The sequence below is a fragment of the Budorcas taxicolor genome, chromosome 17 (genome assembly GCF_023091745.1).
Source record: "Budorcas taxicolor isolate Tak-1 chromosome 17, Takin1.1, whole genome shotgun sequence".
Classification (NCBI taxonomy): Eukaryota; Metazoa; Chordata; class Mammalia; order Artiodactyla; family Bovidae; genus Budorcas; species Budorcas taxicolor.
In genome coordinates, this window is record NC_068926.1 from 70313030 (window position 1) to 70328552 (window position 15523).

General features: G+C 45.1%; 1 protein-coding gene and 1 non-coding gene across 5 annotated transcripts in view; both read left to right on the plus strand.

Annotated features, from left to right (window-relative positions):
• Positions 1 to 4022: 4022 nt before the first annotated feature.
• The window catches only part of DEPDC5 (DEP domain containing 5, GATOR1 subcomplex subunit), a 71360-nt gene continuing 59859 nt past the window's right edge, over positions 4023 to 15523 (plus strand). For all 4 annotated transcript variants that reach the window (XM_052655146.1, XM_052655149.1, XM_052655147.1 and 1 more), the window contains exons 1-8: positions 4023 to 4204; positions 4883 to 5000; positions 8985 to 9072; positions 9862 to 9908; positions 11583 to 11668; positions 12743 to 12826; positions 13825 to 13874; positions 15300 to 15369. In XM_052655146.1, coding sequence (XP_052511106.1) covers positions 4943 to 5000; positions 8985 to 9072; positions 9862 to 9908; positions 11583 to 11668; positions 12743 to 12826; positions 13825 to 13874; positions 15300 to 15369 — 483 coding nt within the window. In that variant the 5' untranslated portion in view covers positions 4023 to 4204; positions 4883 to 4942. The remainder of the gene's footprint in view (positions 4205 to 4882; positions 5001 to 8984; positions 9073 to 9861; positions 9909 to 11582; positions 11669 to 12742; positions 12827 to 13824; positions 13875 to 15299; positions 15370 to 15523) is intronic.
• Positions 10121 to 10193, plus strand: TRNAG-CCC (transfer RNA glycine (anticodon CCC)). The gene has a single exon. It is a non-coding gene; the product is annotated as a tRNA-Gly (tRNA).

The window sequence follows — 15523 nt, forward strand, 5'->3', positions numbered from 1 at the left end:
GTCCGCTAGGGCTTGAGTGGGACGGGGCGGCTACGCCCAAAGCGTTCCCGCCCCCAGCCTCTTACCCTGAGGCCTGCTCCGCGGCCCGCGCTCGCCCCGCCAGCCCGGCTTCTGCAGCCGCAACCCCGTCGCCGCCGAATCTACCTGAGCCAGCCGAGCCGTGAGAGCCCGGGGGCGCTCCGGCCACCGCCGCCTCTTCGTCTCTATGGTCGCCCTGCACTTCCTCATCCGGGGCCCGAGCCAGCCATGCGGACTCGCCCAAGTCCCGCCCCCGCACTGCGCGCGCGCGCACCCTTGAGGCGGCTCTTCTCAGTAGGCACTCCCGCCCTCAGCTAGGTCTGGGGGCCTCTACCCCGCCCCCGCCTCCAGGACTCTTAAAGGGGAACACACCTTTGGAGTCCGCTGTTGAGCCTCAGGCCCAGGGTCTGATTCCACTGCTACCACCCTGGTCCAGTCCTCTCTTGTGGCCCTAACGTTTGCAGCTCTTGGGCCCTCTCGGCTTCCACCCTGGCAGCCCAAGATATCTGTTTATACCTGGAATCAGTATTTTAGATCATGTCACTCCCGTGCTCCCTTTCCTTTCTGGAGTTTTGTTTTCGTCTCTTCATAGCTTTAGCACTAGCTGAAATTACCATTTCACCTATTTATCGACTCCTTTATCATCTCTCTCTCCCACCCTTATCTGTTTTGTTCATCATTCTTTGTTCACCGCCCAGAGCAGTGCCCGCAAAAGCAAACCCTAAGCAGATATTTGAAGGAAGGAAAAGAATGTTCTTTCAAGAGGGAATTGAGGTCTAGAGAATGCAATCAACTTGCTTCAAATCACACAGTCTTGTGTTTAAACAGAAGTCTGTTATTTTTTGGCTGATTAGAGAGCTAAAGTTTTACAGTTTTGTGAGAGATTTTAGTTTTCTCTTCTTTGATCAAGGTATCTTTGAACCAGTCAACATATGGACCGTTTTATCTGAGATAGTGGTTTCCCCAGTTTTAGTTAGGGCTGGAGATACAGAAACCCAAATGCCAACACTATTGTTTACATCCAATGAGTCTATCCATCGTCCATGTACGCATGCACTTCACATATAGGCTACTACAGATGTTGTTGGGATTAATTAACTAGAAACTCACTTTAAGACATTTCAACACATTTTTACAGGAGTATCCAAGACTTCAGGTTCTTCCTCAGGCCACTGCATGCCTACAGACAAGGATCTGAGAAACCCAGTGTTATTGGTTTGTCTTCTGCCTCAGGTTCTAATATGACAGGCACTGCACCATTATTCTAATCTTTATTTTTAAAATGTGATATTTTGTTCAACATGGATTTTTTGTATTAATGCTTCCTTTAAAAGCAATCACATTATCATTTATCTCTTTGAGTTTTTTGGCACCCCTTAGCATTTTGTGCCCTAAATAAGGCAAGTGGTTAATAGGATCACCGATTCAATGGACATGAATTTGAGCAAACTCTGGGAGAAAGGGAAGGACAGGGAAGGCTGGTGTGCTGCAATTCATGGGGTCAAAAAGAGTCAAATCGGGTTTATGACTGAAACACAACTCATTAGCCTCACCCACCTCACCCTAGTCCTAGTCTTGCTCCTAGCTCTGTAGTAAGCACAAACGGACCTCAAAGAAGCATCATCATTCAACCCCCTAAAAGTCAATGAGAGCCAATTTCCTGATAAATTCCATGCTTTTGGAATCACTGCAGATGGTGATTGCAGCAATGAAATTAAAAGATGCTTACTCCTTGGAAGGAAAGTTATGACCAACCTAGATAGCATATTAAAAAGCAGAGACATTACTTTGCCAACAACGGTCTGTCTAGTCAAGGCTATGGTTTTTCCAGTGGTCATGTATGGATGTGACAGTTGGACTGTGAAGAAAGCTGAGTGCCAAAGAATTGATGCTTTTGAACTGTGGTGTTGGAGACTTTTTAGAGTCCCTTGGACTGCAAGGAGATCCAACCAGTCCATCCTAAAGGAGATCAGTCCTGGGTGTTCATTGGAAAGAATGATGCTGAAGCTGAAACTCCAACACTTTGACCACCTCATGCAAAGAGTTGACTCATTGGAAAAGACCCTGATGCTGGGAGAGATTGAGGGCAGGAGGAGAAGGGGACGACAGAGGATGAGATGGCTGGATGGTATCACCAACTCGATGGACATGAGTTTGGGTAAACTCCGGGAGTTGGTGATGGACAGGGAGGCCTGGTGTGCTGCGATTCACGGGGTCTCAGAGTCAGACACGACTGAGCGACTGAACTGAACTGACATGGCATTTTAAGTTTTTTTTAATTTCAAAGACCTAATGTAACATGTCCTTCACCTCATCTGGCCCTCAAACACCTTGTGAAGGAAGAATAACACATACTTTAATTCCCACCTGTCAAGGGAGAAATTTGAGCAGAGAGAATTATCTTGTGCAAGGGTACACAGCTAAAAGCAGGCAATCCCACAGATGGTTGTAGAATCAAGGCTATTGACTCCCCAGTATTTCAGCTACCTGCTCCAGCCTTCCCTAGCTTTGCCCAGCTTTAGACATTTTTTAAAGTCTCAAACCTTGACAAGGTTTTTTTGTTGTTGTTGTCGTCTTGTTTTTATGAATTTTTGCCAAATTAAAAAGTGAAATATTTGTATTTCTAAGATATGACACCAATTATGGACATTGCTCAGGACAAAGAATCAAATTCCCCTGAGGGCCAGGGACATAGAGTCCCCTTAATTCTGTCTGGGATGGAAGGACTTCTCACTAGCTACTAAAAAACAAACAAACAAAAACAGTCTGAGAGATCTGGGGGTGCCACCCTGAAATGGCAACATAAACAAGTCTAACATTTAACATTTTATCCTTGAAAAGTTTTGCAGCTGTTGCAGTGTGCTTCATTACATGCTTTTCTTTACTATTAAAAGTTACAATTATTTAAAAATTATTTAACTTCTGAACCCTTCACCCCCACCCCCCACCCCCCACCCCCAATTCCTTTGTGATATGCGGTGCTTTTTTCCTTTCAATACTCAGAAAATTTCCAAAAATTATAGGTCAATTGCCTTCCCTTGTAGCTCAGTCAAAATCAGTAAAGAATCTGCCTGCAGTACCGGAGACCCGGATTCGATCCCTGGGTTGGGAAGATCCCCTGGAATAAGGAATGGCAACCCACAGCGACTAACTTTCACTTTCATATGTCAATTATATGGAGCTGGAAACTTGCCTGGAGCCCTTAGCCAGCTTCAGGCACTGCCCACACAGCGCTATTTCCCTTGAGAAGAGAAAGGTGTCCCAATACAATAGGGGCTTAGGCCCTTGGGTGGGACATGAGGATGCCGGTTAAATGCTCAGCCTTGGAGCCAAATTGGACTGAGTTGGGTCAGGATCCGTACTCGCTTCCTCCCGAGGATTTTTCTATCCTCGGCCTGTTCCAGTTGTCTGTGAAATGAAATAGTATCTGCTTCCATAAAGGGATGTAGCGATTACATAAGAATGTCTGTGAAAACCATGGTAGCTATTACCAATAAACAGAGGCACTGAACACCATTTGGGGTTTGGAAGAATTTGAAAAGCCCCCCCTAAATGGATACTTCCCAGCAGGGGCCATCGCACTAAGTCGCACATGCTCAGCCCTTCGCATTTTACAAAAGTTCCCCCAGAAACTCTTATTTTGTGCCTCTCTGTTGCCCTAGCAGGCCCCGCGAAGGTCCGTAACACCCTTTATAGATCCCGGGACGCTCGACCGAGTTTGTCCTGTTGGGGAAATCACTAGGTCGGAAGTCAACTCTTGGGCTCGAATCTATATCGGAACGTCTACGAGGAAGAGGGTTTCCTGCCCGGGTCGACGGCCCTTAGGAAGCGGGAAACGCCGTCCGGCATCCCGGCCAATAGGCCGCACGCGAGGCCCCGCCCCCGACGCGAGCCCCGGATGGGGAAGTAGCGCGGACACCGAGACGAGGCGGAGGCCCGGCCAGAGCGGCCCGGAGCGGGTGGGCGGGAAGGGGGCGGTGCCCCGGGGCGGAGCCACCGGAGCGGCGCGGGTTCTCAGGTGAGCGCTCTGTGGCCGGGGCGGGCCGGCCGGCGCCTGGAGATCCGGCACGGGATCCTCGCGGACTCTGCGGGCGTAGGAGGGGCGTCCGGAGGAGGCGCGGGGACCCGGCCAGGGTCCGGCCGTCGGAACCCCGGCTTCAAGCAGGAAGGGGCTCCGGAGCTGCGGGTGAGTGGACCTGTCCGCCGGGGCCGGAGCTGGGGATCAGGAGGAGAGGGCCAGGGCCCCGGTTCAAATCCTGGCCCCACCCCCAACCTGCTGTGTGACCTTAGACAAGTCTCTGTCCGTCTCTGAGCCTCCGTGACATCAGTTCTGACAAGAGGGGAGCTGGTACGGGTAGGAACCGCGGAGAGTTTGTGCAGATGGAGGTTTGGGGAGCGATCCTTCCTCCCTCCTCGCCCAAGACATCGGTGGCCGAACGTGAACAGTGGGAATTCTTCTCTGTCTCAGAGACCTCGGGCATGTCCCTTGCGCTGGCCCTCACTTTCCTCATCCACAAAATGAGTGTACCAAACCTCTTTTAAGGTCTCTTTAATGTTTGAGTGTTATTGATTTATACAGAGGCAAGGTAACGGTGCCTTGTTCACTCCCAAGTTTTCCCTTTAGGGTGTGATAGCATATCTCGGAGGTTGGAGTAGACCCTGAACTTGAATTCCTTTTCATTCCCAGATTGGTTGGTTCTGTTTGTTTTCTGTCCGTCTTGGTATTTGGAGGAGTGATTTCATCCAAGGATTGGTGCCACCTCTCAGCTGAGCAAGAGCAGTGTTTTCACTGCCCTAAAATCAAAGAGCAGTTGCAAAGAAAACTCTGACATTCCAGCCTTTTTTGTTTGTATTTCACTGGCAGGGAGGCAAGATGACTTCTCTCCCCCAAACTTGGAACAGCTGAAGGAAACAACAGTACAAGATGAGAACAGCAAAGGTCTACAAACTCGTCATCCACAAGAAGGGCTTCGGGGGCAGTGGTCAGTATCGACTGGTCTTTGGGGTTGTGTAAGTTGGCTGAGGTTCAGACATAGCCTGTGCCTTGAAGTTTACACTCTGACTCAGGAGACAATGGAGGCTCAGCAGGTGGCTTAACTGAGTTAGGCAGCAGGTGTGACACTGAAGTTTTGAAAGGATAGCAGGACCAGAGAGCACAAGCCCCTTCTAGAAGCATTTGCATTCTGCATTTTCAGGGATGTTGTGAGTATTTCCAGCTTACTACTCTTCATTTGTTTGTTTTTGTTTTATTTTAAATTGATGTGTGGTTGATTTACAGTGTTTTATTTAAGATGTATGGCAATGTAAACATCATATATTTTTTCATGTATTTTTCTCCATTGCAGGTTATTACATGGTGTTGAATATAGTTCTGTGTGCTAGGTCCTTGTTGATTTGTTTGTGTTTTTTATTACATATTTACTGTGTATGTTCTATAAAATTCCAGTCTGCACTGGTTCGGGAGATAAGAGAAACTTATGTTCAATGAAAGAGAGGTAATAGGTGTGCATAAGACAGGTATGATCAAAGCAGGAACCTTTGCCTGGCTCTGAAGCACCATGAGTTGGGGCAAGACACAGCATGTTGCCCTCCATTAAACCTGAATCTGGGTATCAGCTCTGCCTCTTAATTTCCCTGTGACCTTGGGCAAGCCTCTAGTTTACCTTAATTACAAATTCCAGCTCTTTAGGGTAATTTCTCCATTTTTCTTAGCACGTTGAGATTATGAATCTGCAGAATAAGGAAGCACCTATTTATATGACTTTTTTTTCCCCTAGAGGAATACATTTCCTTTATGTCCTAATAACCTTATTTACTTCAGGAATTGGAATTAACAACACAGTGTTTTAAAAATTGTATTTTACTATATATGTGCTCAAAATCCCTGGTGGCTCAGAGGGTAAAGCATCTGCCTGCAATGTGAGAGACTTGGGTTCAATCCCTGGGTTGGGAAGATCCCCTGGAGAAGAAAATGGCAACCCACTCTAGTACTCTTGCCTGGAAAATTTCATGAGTGGAGGAGCCTGGTAGGCTATAGTCCATGAGGTTGCAAAGAGCCGGACATGACTGAGCGACTTCACTTTCACTTTTATATCTGCTCCTGTATTATAGATGTATAAGCCTCCCAAAGGTAAGGGCTGCCTAAAAGGTAGAATAATAGTTTCTATATCATAAGATCTTAAGGGTTCAACTTAAGTGATGTATGTAAAGTATTCAGCCAGGCTCCTTTTAGCTGCTAAATAAATGTAGCCATTGTAAGTACCAGGAAAAGGATATACCCGGCATTGCTATATTTAAAACATAATTTCTGCTAAAACCACAGTCTGTTGTTAACATTGTACTTTGTATGCAGTGGAAGCTGCCTAAACCTTTGTGGAGCAGAATTGAACAAACAGAAATAACTTTTGACATGGGAAAGGATAAAAGGATACAGTGCATACTCTGTATCTATTAATACAATGTATGCAAGTGTTCTGTTTCATGTGTGCGAGACAGTGGTAGATCCCTGCTGTACCCAGTCTGCTGTAGGACTATAAAGGAAAAAATGCATCCTACAATATTACTCAGCCATAAAAAAGAATGAAATGTCATTTGCAGCAACATGGATAGACCTAGGGAATATTATGCTTAGTGATTAAGTCAGACAGAGAAAGACAAATACTAAAAAAATAATACAAAACAAATGAATGTATATGCAGAACAAACTCTCAGACATATAAAACAAAACTTGTGGTAACCAAAGAGGAGAGGGAAAAGGGGAGGGGCAGATTAGGGGTATGGGATTAATGGATACAGACTGCTATGTATCAGATAGATGAACAACAAGGATATATTACGTAGCAGAGGGCATACACCTCTTATCTTGTAATAGCTCATAATGGTATATATTCCACAAAAATACTGAATCATATGCTGAGCACCTGAAGCTAATGCAGTATTGTATGTCACCTGTATGTCAATAAATAAAATAAAAATCAAATTGAAAAAAATACATCCAACAACTATTTATCAGGTACATACCTATACCAGTGGAGAAGGAAATGGCAACCCACTCCAATATTCTTGCCTGGAGAGTCCCATGGACAGAGGAGCCTGGTGGGCTGTAGTCCATGGGGTTGCAATAGTCAGATACGACTTAGTGACTACACCGCCTGTCTATACCAAGCATAAAGATCTTGAATATGACAAGGTTCCTTCTCCCTAAGGAGCTTTCAGCTTGTTGTGACATACATGCAAAAAGAAATGGTAAGATTAAACAAGAAGGAATACTTGTGAGACTGAAAGTTAGAGGGAGACTTCATAGAGGGTTGCTTTACATCTGTCAGTGGAGACTGTATCCAAAAAGAAAGAGCAACTGGGGATTAACTCAGTACTTTGCTTTCCTAGGCTGAGTTCTTGTTGGTTCTGATTATATCTGAAATCTGGACATATTTCTTTGTCATAATTTTAGCATGATAGAAGGATGTGTTGGGAATTCCCTTATGGTCCAGCAGTTAGGACTCTGTGCTTTCACTACTGAAGGCCTGGGTTTGATCCCTGGTTGGGGAATTAATATCCCACAAGCTGTGTGACATGGCCAAAAAAAAGAAAGGAAAAAAAAAAGACCATCTTTCCCTAAAAGCTAAAACAGAGACAAAGAAAAAACGACAACAAAATACTATATCTTTATGATCCTGAGTGTGTTATATTTGAAAGAGTTCCCTCCCCCTTCCCCGAGCCCTAGTGTGGGGCAGGGATAGATAACCATATAAAATCACATACTCTGTGTATTTAAGAGTCTCCTGTATCCAGCTCCAGACTGAAAAAGAAGACTCATTATAGATACATTATAGATACACTGTATACGGATACGCTGTATACGCTGTATACGGATACACTGTTACGCTGTATACGTACATTATAGATACACTGTATACGTACTTTATAGATATGCTGTATATACTGTGTCCTTGCATCCTGTCCTCTGTCAAGTTATTTCTGTTGTCTGTTCAGTTCTGCTATATGTGAATTTTTTCCCTGATCAAGCATTGCCCTCCAAGTCCAGGGTGTTTTATTTGGCTTGAGGGATGTGAGAAACAGTGGGTTTTGGAACCCTGGACTAGTAACCAGTCTTCGTGTACTGTTGTTACTAGCTATCTACCTTTGGCAAGTTGCTTTATCTCTTGTTTTCTTGCTTCTGTTAGATCTAGAGATTTATTGGGAGGGTCATATTCAGACAGTATTTTGAAAAATTCTTTGAATATTAAGTAGAAGGGACTGTGCTGTATGTGGGCCCCTGGCTGTCTTGTTCCTGGTATATGTCAGATGCACACCATTTGAGGAAGTAAAGAATTGCCCTAGAGGCCTAATTCCCAGAGCGAAGGAGCTGCCTTCTCCCCGGGAGCAGTGGGCTGGCAGGTAAAGCTCTGGAGACAAAGGTCCCCGAACACCATCCCACTCAGCTGCTCACCAGCTCTGGCTTCCTGTACAAATCCTTCAGTCAAGCTAAATTTCATTTATTTATTTTTGGCTTTGCTGGGTCTTCGTTGCTGCGCAGGCTTTTCTCCAGTTGCAGCAAGTGGGGCCTCCTCTCTAGCTGTGGACCGTGGGCTCCTCGTGGCAGCGGCCTCTCTTGTTGCAGGGCACAGGCTCTGGGCTATGCAGGCTCAGTAGTCGTGCCATGTGGGCTCAGTACTGTGGCTCTGGGCTCTAGGCTCGATAGTTGTGGTGCACCGGCTTAGTGGCTCCCAGGCACGTGGGATCTTCCCAGACCTGGGATCGAACCCATGTCTTCTGCATTGGCAGGTGGATTCCTTACCACTGAGCCACTAGGGGAGCCTTAAATATCAATTTTAAATGGAGCTTCCTCTGTGAGATGGGGTTGTCATACTGAATGATGGGGTTGTAAGGACCCAGCGTGAGAACACACAGCAACCCACAACCCGAGTGAGTTGCTTGCTGCCTGAGATCCCTGAATTGTCTTTCAGACGATGAGTTAGTCGTGAACCCCAAAGTATTTCCACACATCAAGCTTGGAGACATCGTGGAGATTGCCCACCCCAACGATGAGTACAGGTGAGCATCTGAGCAGGAGTAGGGGGCTAGCTGGGCAGCCTATTGTTTCCAGGTGATGTATTGTCTAAGGGGATGAAGGGCGAGATGGCTCTTTGCCTTGGGATAAAAATGTTCCTGCCCTCCGGGATTTGCTAGACCAATCAATCTTTTTAAAAGGGGTCCATTTTTTCTGTTTACAAAGCTGAGAGGAGAACTCTGAACAATTCTGTAGCATTTATTCATTCCCTTGAATACAGGAAGTCTCTGACATACCAATGAGTTCTGTTCTGAGAGTGCGTTTGTCCGTAAGTCCAATTTGTCCCTAAGTCCAGCGAAGTTGGCCTAGGTACCCAGCTGACACAATTGGCTGTATAGTATGTACTGTAATAGGTTCAGAACATTGGGCTGGGCAGTATTCGAGTTCTTCCATATCCCAAATGCACTTTTTGGCCAGCCTAATACTTTTTCACACAAATAATACATACATCAAAAACACAAAAAATAAAATCGATTTAATCGTACAGCACAGTACCTTGAAAACTACAGTCATCCAGTACAATGGGTGGCACACAGGGGCTGGCACGCACATTCACGTCTTTGAAAGTTCACAGGTTGAAGGTTTGGATGTAGGGGACTTACTGTACAAGTGCAGAGTTTGTTTCTAAAGGAACTCTCTCCTGTTCTTGTGCTGCCGGTTAGAATATGTCCAGAGTGATCTGTTTGTGTTTTGTGGGTGGTAAAGAAAGCTCATTAGTTAATGCTGACAACATCTCTTCTGTTTGTTGCTTTCCCACCCCACCCTGCCCCCAGCCCTCTGCTTTTGCAGGTCAAGTCACTTAAGGAGGATTTGCAGAAAGGTAAGAATTCCATCTCTCTTCTCTAAGATTTTTTCCACTTTATTGTTTCAGGAACTTTAAGAAACCTCCCTTCACAATGAGGGCACAGTATGTCTCTCCTTATCAAATTGTGTTCCTGCTAATAAAAATATTGTCAGATACCAAAACTGCCAAGGAATCTCATTCGTCAGCACCTTGAGGGCACTAGAAATTTTTAACTATGTTTAGGGACTTCCCTGGTGGTCCAGTGGCTAAGACTCTGTGCTCCCAATGCAGGGGGCCTGGGTTCGATCCCTGGTCAGGGAACTAAGAGTTCCCACAACTAAGACCCTGCACAGCCAAATAAGTAAATACTAACAAGAAAATAAAAACTATATTTAGGATCAAAAGGAAAGTAGAGGAAGCCCTACACTTAAACTCTAAAACAATTGTTGGCAAAGCATGCTTTTCTCAATACTATATTTTTTCACAAAATATTTGTTTCGTGTCTACACTGGGCTGGAGCAGAGGAGGAACATATACCACTGATTACCCGGCACTTGTGCAAGGCACTGAACTGGAGCTGCTTGGCATCTATCTTTCTTTTTCTTCCCACCAGCTCTTGAGTGAGGAAGGAACCTTTGTCTCAGTGGGATGAGCAAGTTTGCCTGGTGTTAGCAAGTGAAGGAGCCAGAGCAGTGATTCTATCAATACTAACTCAGTCTGGATCCAAATCCTTTCTTCTAATGACTATACCATGCTGATCTGGGAACTAAAATGTTAATTGATAGCAAATAAAATAATTCTTTAAATGGCACTGAAAAGAAAATTTTTTTTAAATCTTCTCTAAAGGATTTTGATGTCAACCACTTTTTTATGTTTTAAATTGATGGGAAAACGTGTTTTCAAACCTAGATCCTGAGTGTCCTTTTTACTCTCACCTCAGTGTTCTTGCCTGGAGAATCCCAGAGATGGGGGAGCCTGGTGGGCTGCTGTCTGTGGCGTCGCACAGAGTCGGACACGACTGAAGTGACTTAGCAGCAGCAGCATCTCCTGCTGCCTGTTACGTTTCTTACTTAGCAGACTTCAGGGCTCATTGGAAAGTTTGTTTCTTTCTTGACTACCATCACTACTTTTACTCCAAAAGAGAAAGGATCTCTTTCCTCTTCTAAATTTTCACAACCCTTTGAATTTTCTTATGTTGCTTCTTAAATTCTTTTCTCTCTCTCTATTTCAGTCTGTCTCTCTCTCATTTTTTAATTGCTTGGGTTCAGGTCTTACTTCACCTGAAAAGCAGAGAACTCTCTAAGTTTTAAGTTCCTGAAGACAGAAAACATGTCTTGCCCTTGGTAAAGGATCAGTTGTGTTGTTTGTTGAATGTTTGGGCATTTATAGATTGTGTGTGCGTGTGTGTGCACACACACACACGCACACACATGCCCTCAGTTGTATCTCATTCTTTGTGACCCCATGGACTGTAGCCTGCCAGTCTCCTCTGCCCATGAATTTTCTAGGGAAGAATACTGGAGTGGGTTGCCATTTCCTTCTCCAGGGGATCTTCCCGACCCAGGGATCGAACCCACATCTCCTGATTCTCCTGAATTGGCAGGCAGATTCTTTACCACTGAGCCACCTGAGAAGCCGTTTATAGATTAGAATGTATTTACCTGGTTTTTCAGAATGCATTATGTGACCCAGATTTCTTCTCTGTTTCAGAAACTATCAGTGTGGACCAGACTGTGACTCAGGTGTTCCGGCTAAGACCTTATCAAGATGTGTATGTGAATGTTGTAGACCCTAAGGTGTGTCTTTGTTCTGGATTTGAATATCTTATGGGGAATGATTAATGCCCTTCCTCAACAGTAGGTCTCTAAGGAAATAATGAGTTACTTAGGGCTTGCCTGGTGGCTCAGACAGTAAAGAACCCGCCTGCAATGCAGGAGACTTGGGTTCAGTCTCTGGGTCTGGAAGATCCACTGGAGAAGGGAACGGCTACCCACTCCAGTATTCTTGCCTGGAGAATTCCAGAGACAGGAGAGCCTGGTGGGCTGCCGTCCACGGCGTCGCAAAGAGTGAAACACGATGGAGCAACTAACACGCCAAGTGTAGTGTAGACTATTCAATGTGTGGTCCTACATAGGTCGTTTAGGTTATAGACACAGTGTACGTTGCACTGAAAGTCCTCCTTTTTTTAAAAGCTTGTCCTATAAAGGTTCTGTACATATATGTGTGTTTGTGAAGCTAAATATAAAATTCTCTATAAAATACTAAAATTTCTTTCTGTGTTCTCATTTTACTTTGAGCAATGATGCTATAAAATGAAGAGGTAAAAAACATCATTGTCCAAATGACATGATCGATATTATCTAGGGAAATAAAACCCAGCTCAGTGTCACATTTGTGTACCAAAATCAGGACTAAAACACTGACTGTCTACTCTGGTGTGCTTTGCACTTGACCATAGTACAGTAGCTGTCATATCTGTTGGACACTTCCCTGTCTTCAAAAGCCTTCTCAGGCAGGATAAAATTCTGTTTCTCAGGGTTCCGCTAATGAATGGGCTTCCCTTGTGGCTCATCGGGTAAAGAATCTGCCCGTAATGCAGGAGACCTGGGTTCGATCCCTGGGCTGGGAAAATCTGTGGAGAAGGGAAGGCTATGCCCTCCAGAATTCTGGCCTGGAGAATTCCATGGACTATATAGTCCATGGGATCACAAAGAGTCAGACACGGCTGAGCGACTTTCACTTTCACTACTGAATGGTCTTCAGTGCTTGTCTTTTTGTCAAAAAGTTTCTCTGTGGTGAATGAGCACTATCTTCCATCTGTAAAGCATGGCAGAGTAATGCAGAAACATACATCTGATTATCCTTTTTAGGATGTGACCCTTGACCTTGTGGAATTAACCTTTAAGGATCAGTATATTGGCCGTGGGGATATGTGGCGACTAAAGAAAAGTTTGGTAAGATGTGATTTTTTTTTGTTTTAAAGTCTGTTACTTTTTCGATTATGTTCGTAATCCATGTCATTGGGGAGATGTATGTCTAGTTGGAAGAAGAGTATAAGATCATTTCCGGTTCTAGCATCACAGACAGTTGTTGTAGAGATGCTGTCTGTCTCCTTCCCTTCTCTTTTCATGTTTTTTTTCATGCTTTGTTCTGCTTGTTTGTTGTCACAGAGTTTTACTCTGCATTTTTTGATCTGAATGGGAAAGTATAATATGATTTTACATTTAAATGGGACTTTGATTTTCAAGTTTTCACCTGATTTCATTTGCTCTTCATATCTCCTCCTGTGGATAGGCATTTATTACCCTGAATTTATATATATGAAAACTGAGATAGAAGGGTTGAGTGAGTTCCTAAGACGAGAAAGCTAGTAAACAGTTGACACTCGGCTGGAACCGAGATCTTGTTGCTTCCAGGTTAGACTGCTTTTCGCTTTCCCCTCCTCCCATTTTTCCTTGTTTATTTATTTTTAACTGGCATTTTCCACTGAACATGATCAGTTCATCACAATTGCAAGCTGGTGCGGAAACTTCTCCTTTTGGACTCTTTGGCAATTATGGAGCAGCAAATCCTAAGTAAAATGTCCACACTGTATATTTTTAGACAGAGATATCTTTGCTTATTTTTTATTTGGTGGGAGAAGGTTCCATTTTCTAAAATGAGAAGTAGATGTTCTATATGGAAATATAGGTGCATATGTGAGCGTCTATGACAAGTATACAGGTGAAGCTGGCCACTTACTATCCAGCCAGTCTTCACTACTGTCTGTACCTGCCAAGCCCTTCAGAACCTACTGTTGTACCCGCCCCAGCAGGTTTCCCTGTGGGATAAACCTACTGCTCCCATGTTAATTGAGTATCGGGTTGTTGGAAGAGATTAGAGAGCCAGGAGATTTCTCTGTGGCCTTTCATGGCCTCGATGTGTTGCTGAATCTCCCTCTCTCTCCACCTAGGTCAGCACATGTGCCTACATCACTCAGAAGGTGGAATTTGCTGGCATCAGGTAACTACTGTGTCACTCCTGATTCATCAGCTTGTAAACAGGAGCAGGATCCGGTGCAGTAACTGTTCTCCATACAGCCTTTGAGGCGTGTGGCTATCCATGTAATGAAACACACAGTAGGCCCAGGAGCAGACAGATCTGTGTGCTGGGCACACTGAAAGCCCATTGGAACATCCAGTTTGGGTGTTTTTCTGCTTGCTATGCCCAACTGCAGAGGATCTTCTGGAATATTCTCTCTGACTTGAGCTCTGATTCTTTGGCGGCCAGTCTCAACACACGTGTCCTGGTCGTGGAATTAACACTGTCAAGTACCACGTGTTCAGCAGATGCTGTGTGTCAGGCGTGTGCTAAGTATTTTTACATACAGCGCTTGTTCACTGTAGACAATTTGAAAAACAGGATAAAGACGCAAGAGGAGGGCTTCCCTGGTGGCTCAGTGGTAAAGAGTCTGCCTACCAATGCTAGAGACACAGGTGTAATCCCTGGTCCAGGAAGATCCCACACGCCGCCGAGCAACTAAGCCGGCGCAGCACAACCACCAAGCTGTGCTCTAGAGCCCAGGAGCCGCAACTGCTGAAGTGCGCTCGTCATAGAGCCTGCGCTGCGCAGCAAGAGGAGCCGCTGCAGTTAGAAGCCCACACACCACAACTAGAGAGCAGCTCCTGCTCGATGCAGCTGAGAAGAGCCCAGGCAGCAGCAAAGACCCAGCACAGCCAGAAAAAAGAAGAGCTTAATCTCACAGCAATGGCCGAAAAATACACAAAAATGAATTAAAAAAAAGCTGTAGGGGCAGAAGATACCATATTACTTAAGAATGACACGGAAAATTTTCAGGAAAGGGGCTTCCACTGGGACTGCCCTGGTGGTCCAGTAGTTAAGACTGTGCGCCCAATGCAGAGGGCATGAGCTTGATCCTTGGTTGGGGAACTAAGATCCAGCATGCTGCATGGCTTGCCCAAGGAAAGATGGCCTCCACTGAGTAGGGACCCTGTGCCTTTATACTTCCTGTCTATTTGTGATGTTGCAATGGGTCTTGTTTTTGTTGGAACTCATTATCTCAAAGCTAGGATTAGCAGATTTGTTCATCCGTGCTTTTTAACTGTTTGTGACGTGGGCCCTTTTGAGATTTGACAAAGTGTACGATTCTGTGCGCAGGAAAGACTGCATCACTTAGAGGGTTCGTGGGTTCCCCAGAGGCCTTCAGATTCAGAGGTTGTCTGCGGACCCCCACATCAAGAGCTCCTATTGTACAAATTCAGTGGACGCTGAAAACTCTTTCTCTTGTGTTTGTGGCACGCTGGAAATCTGTAACTGACCAGGTCATTTGGGTGACAATGACAGAGTAGAGGGCGCCGCCCTGAAGGCACCTCCGTTTCTTCTTGCTTTGTGGAGGACTCGTAATAATGTGTATGCGTCTCCTTTCAGGGCACAGGCTGGTGAGCTGTGGGTCAAGAATGAGAAGGTCATGTGTGGTTATATCAGCGAAGATACCAGGGTAAGGTTGATACGACGCTTTTTTGGTTTTGTTTCCCCGTGTTGTGATGTCTGTAAGTCGTGAAATCAAAAACAAAACAGAAACCAGCAAAAACCGGATCTCATGATCAAGCTTGTGACCAAGCTACCATCTGCCCAACTGGAATAATACTGTA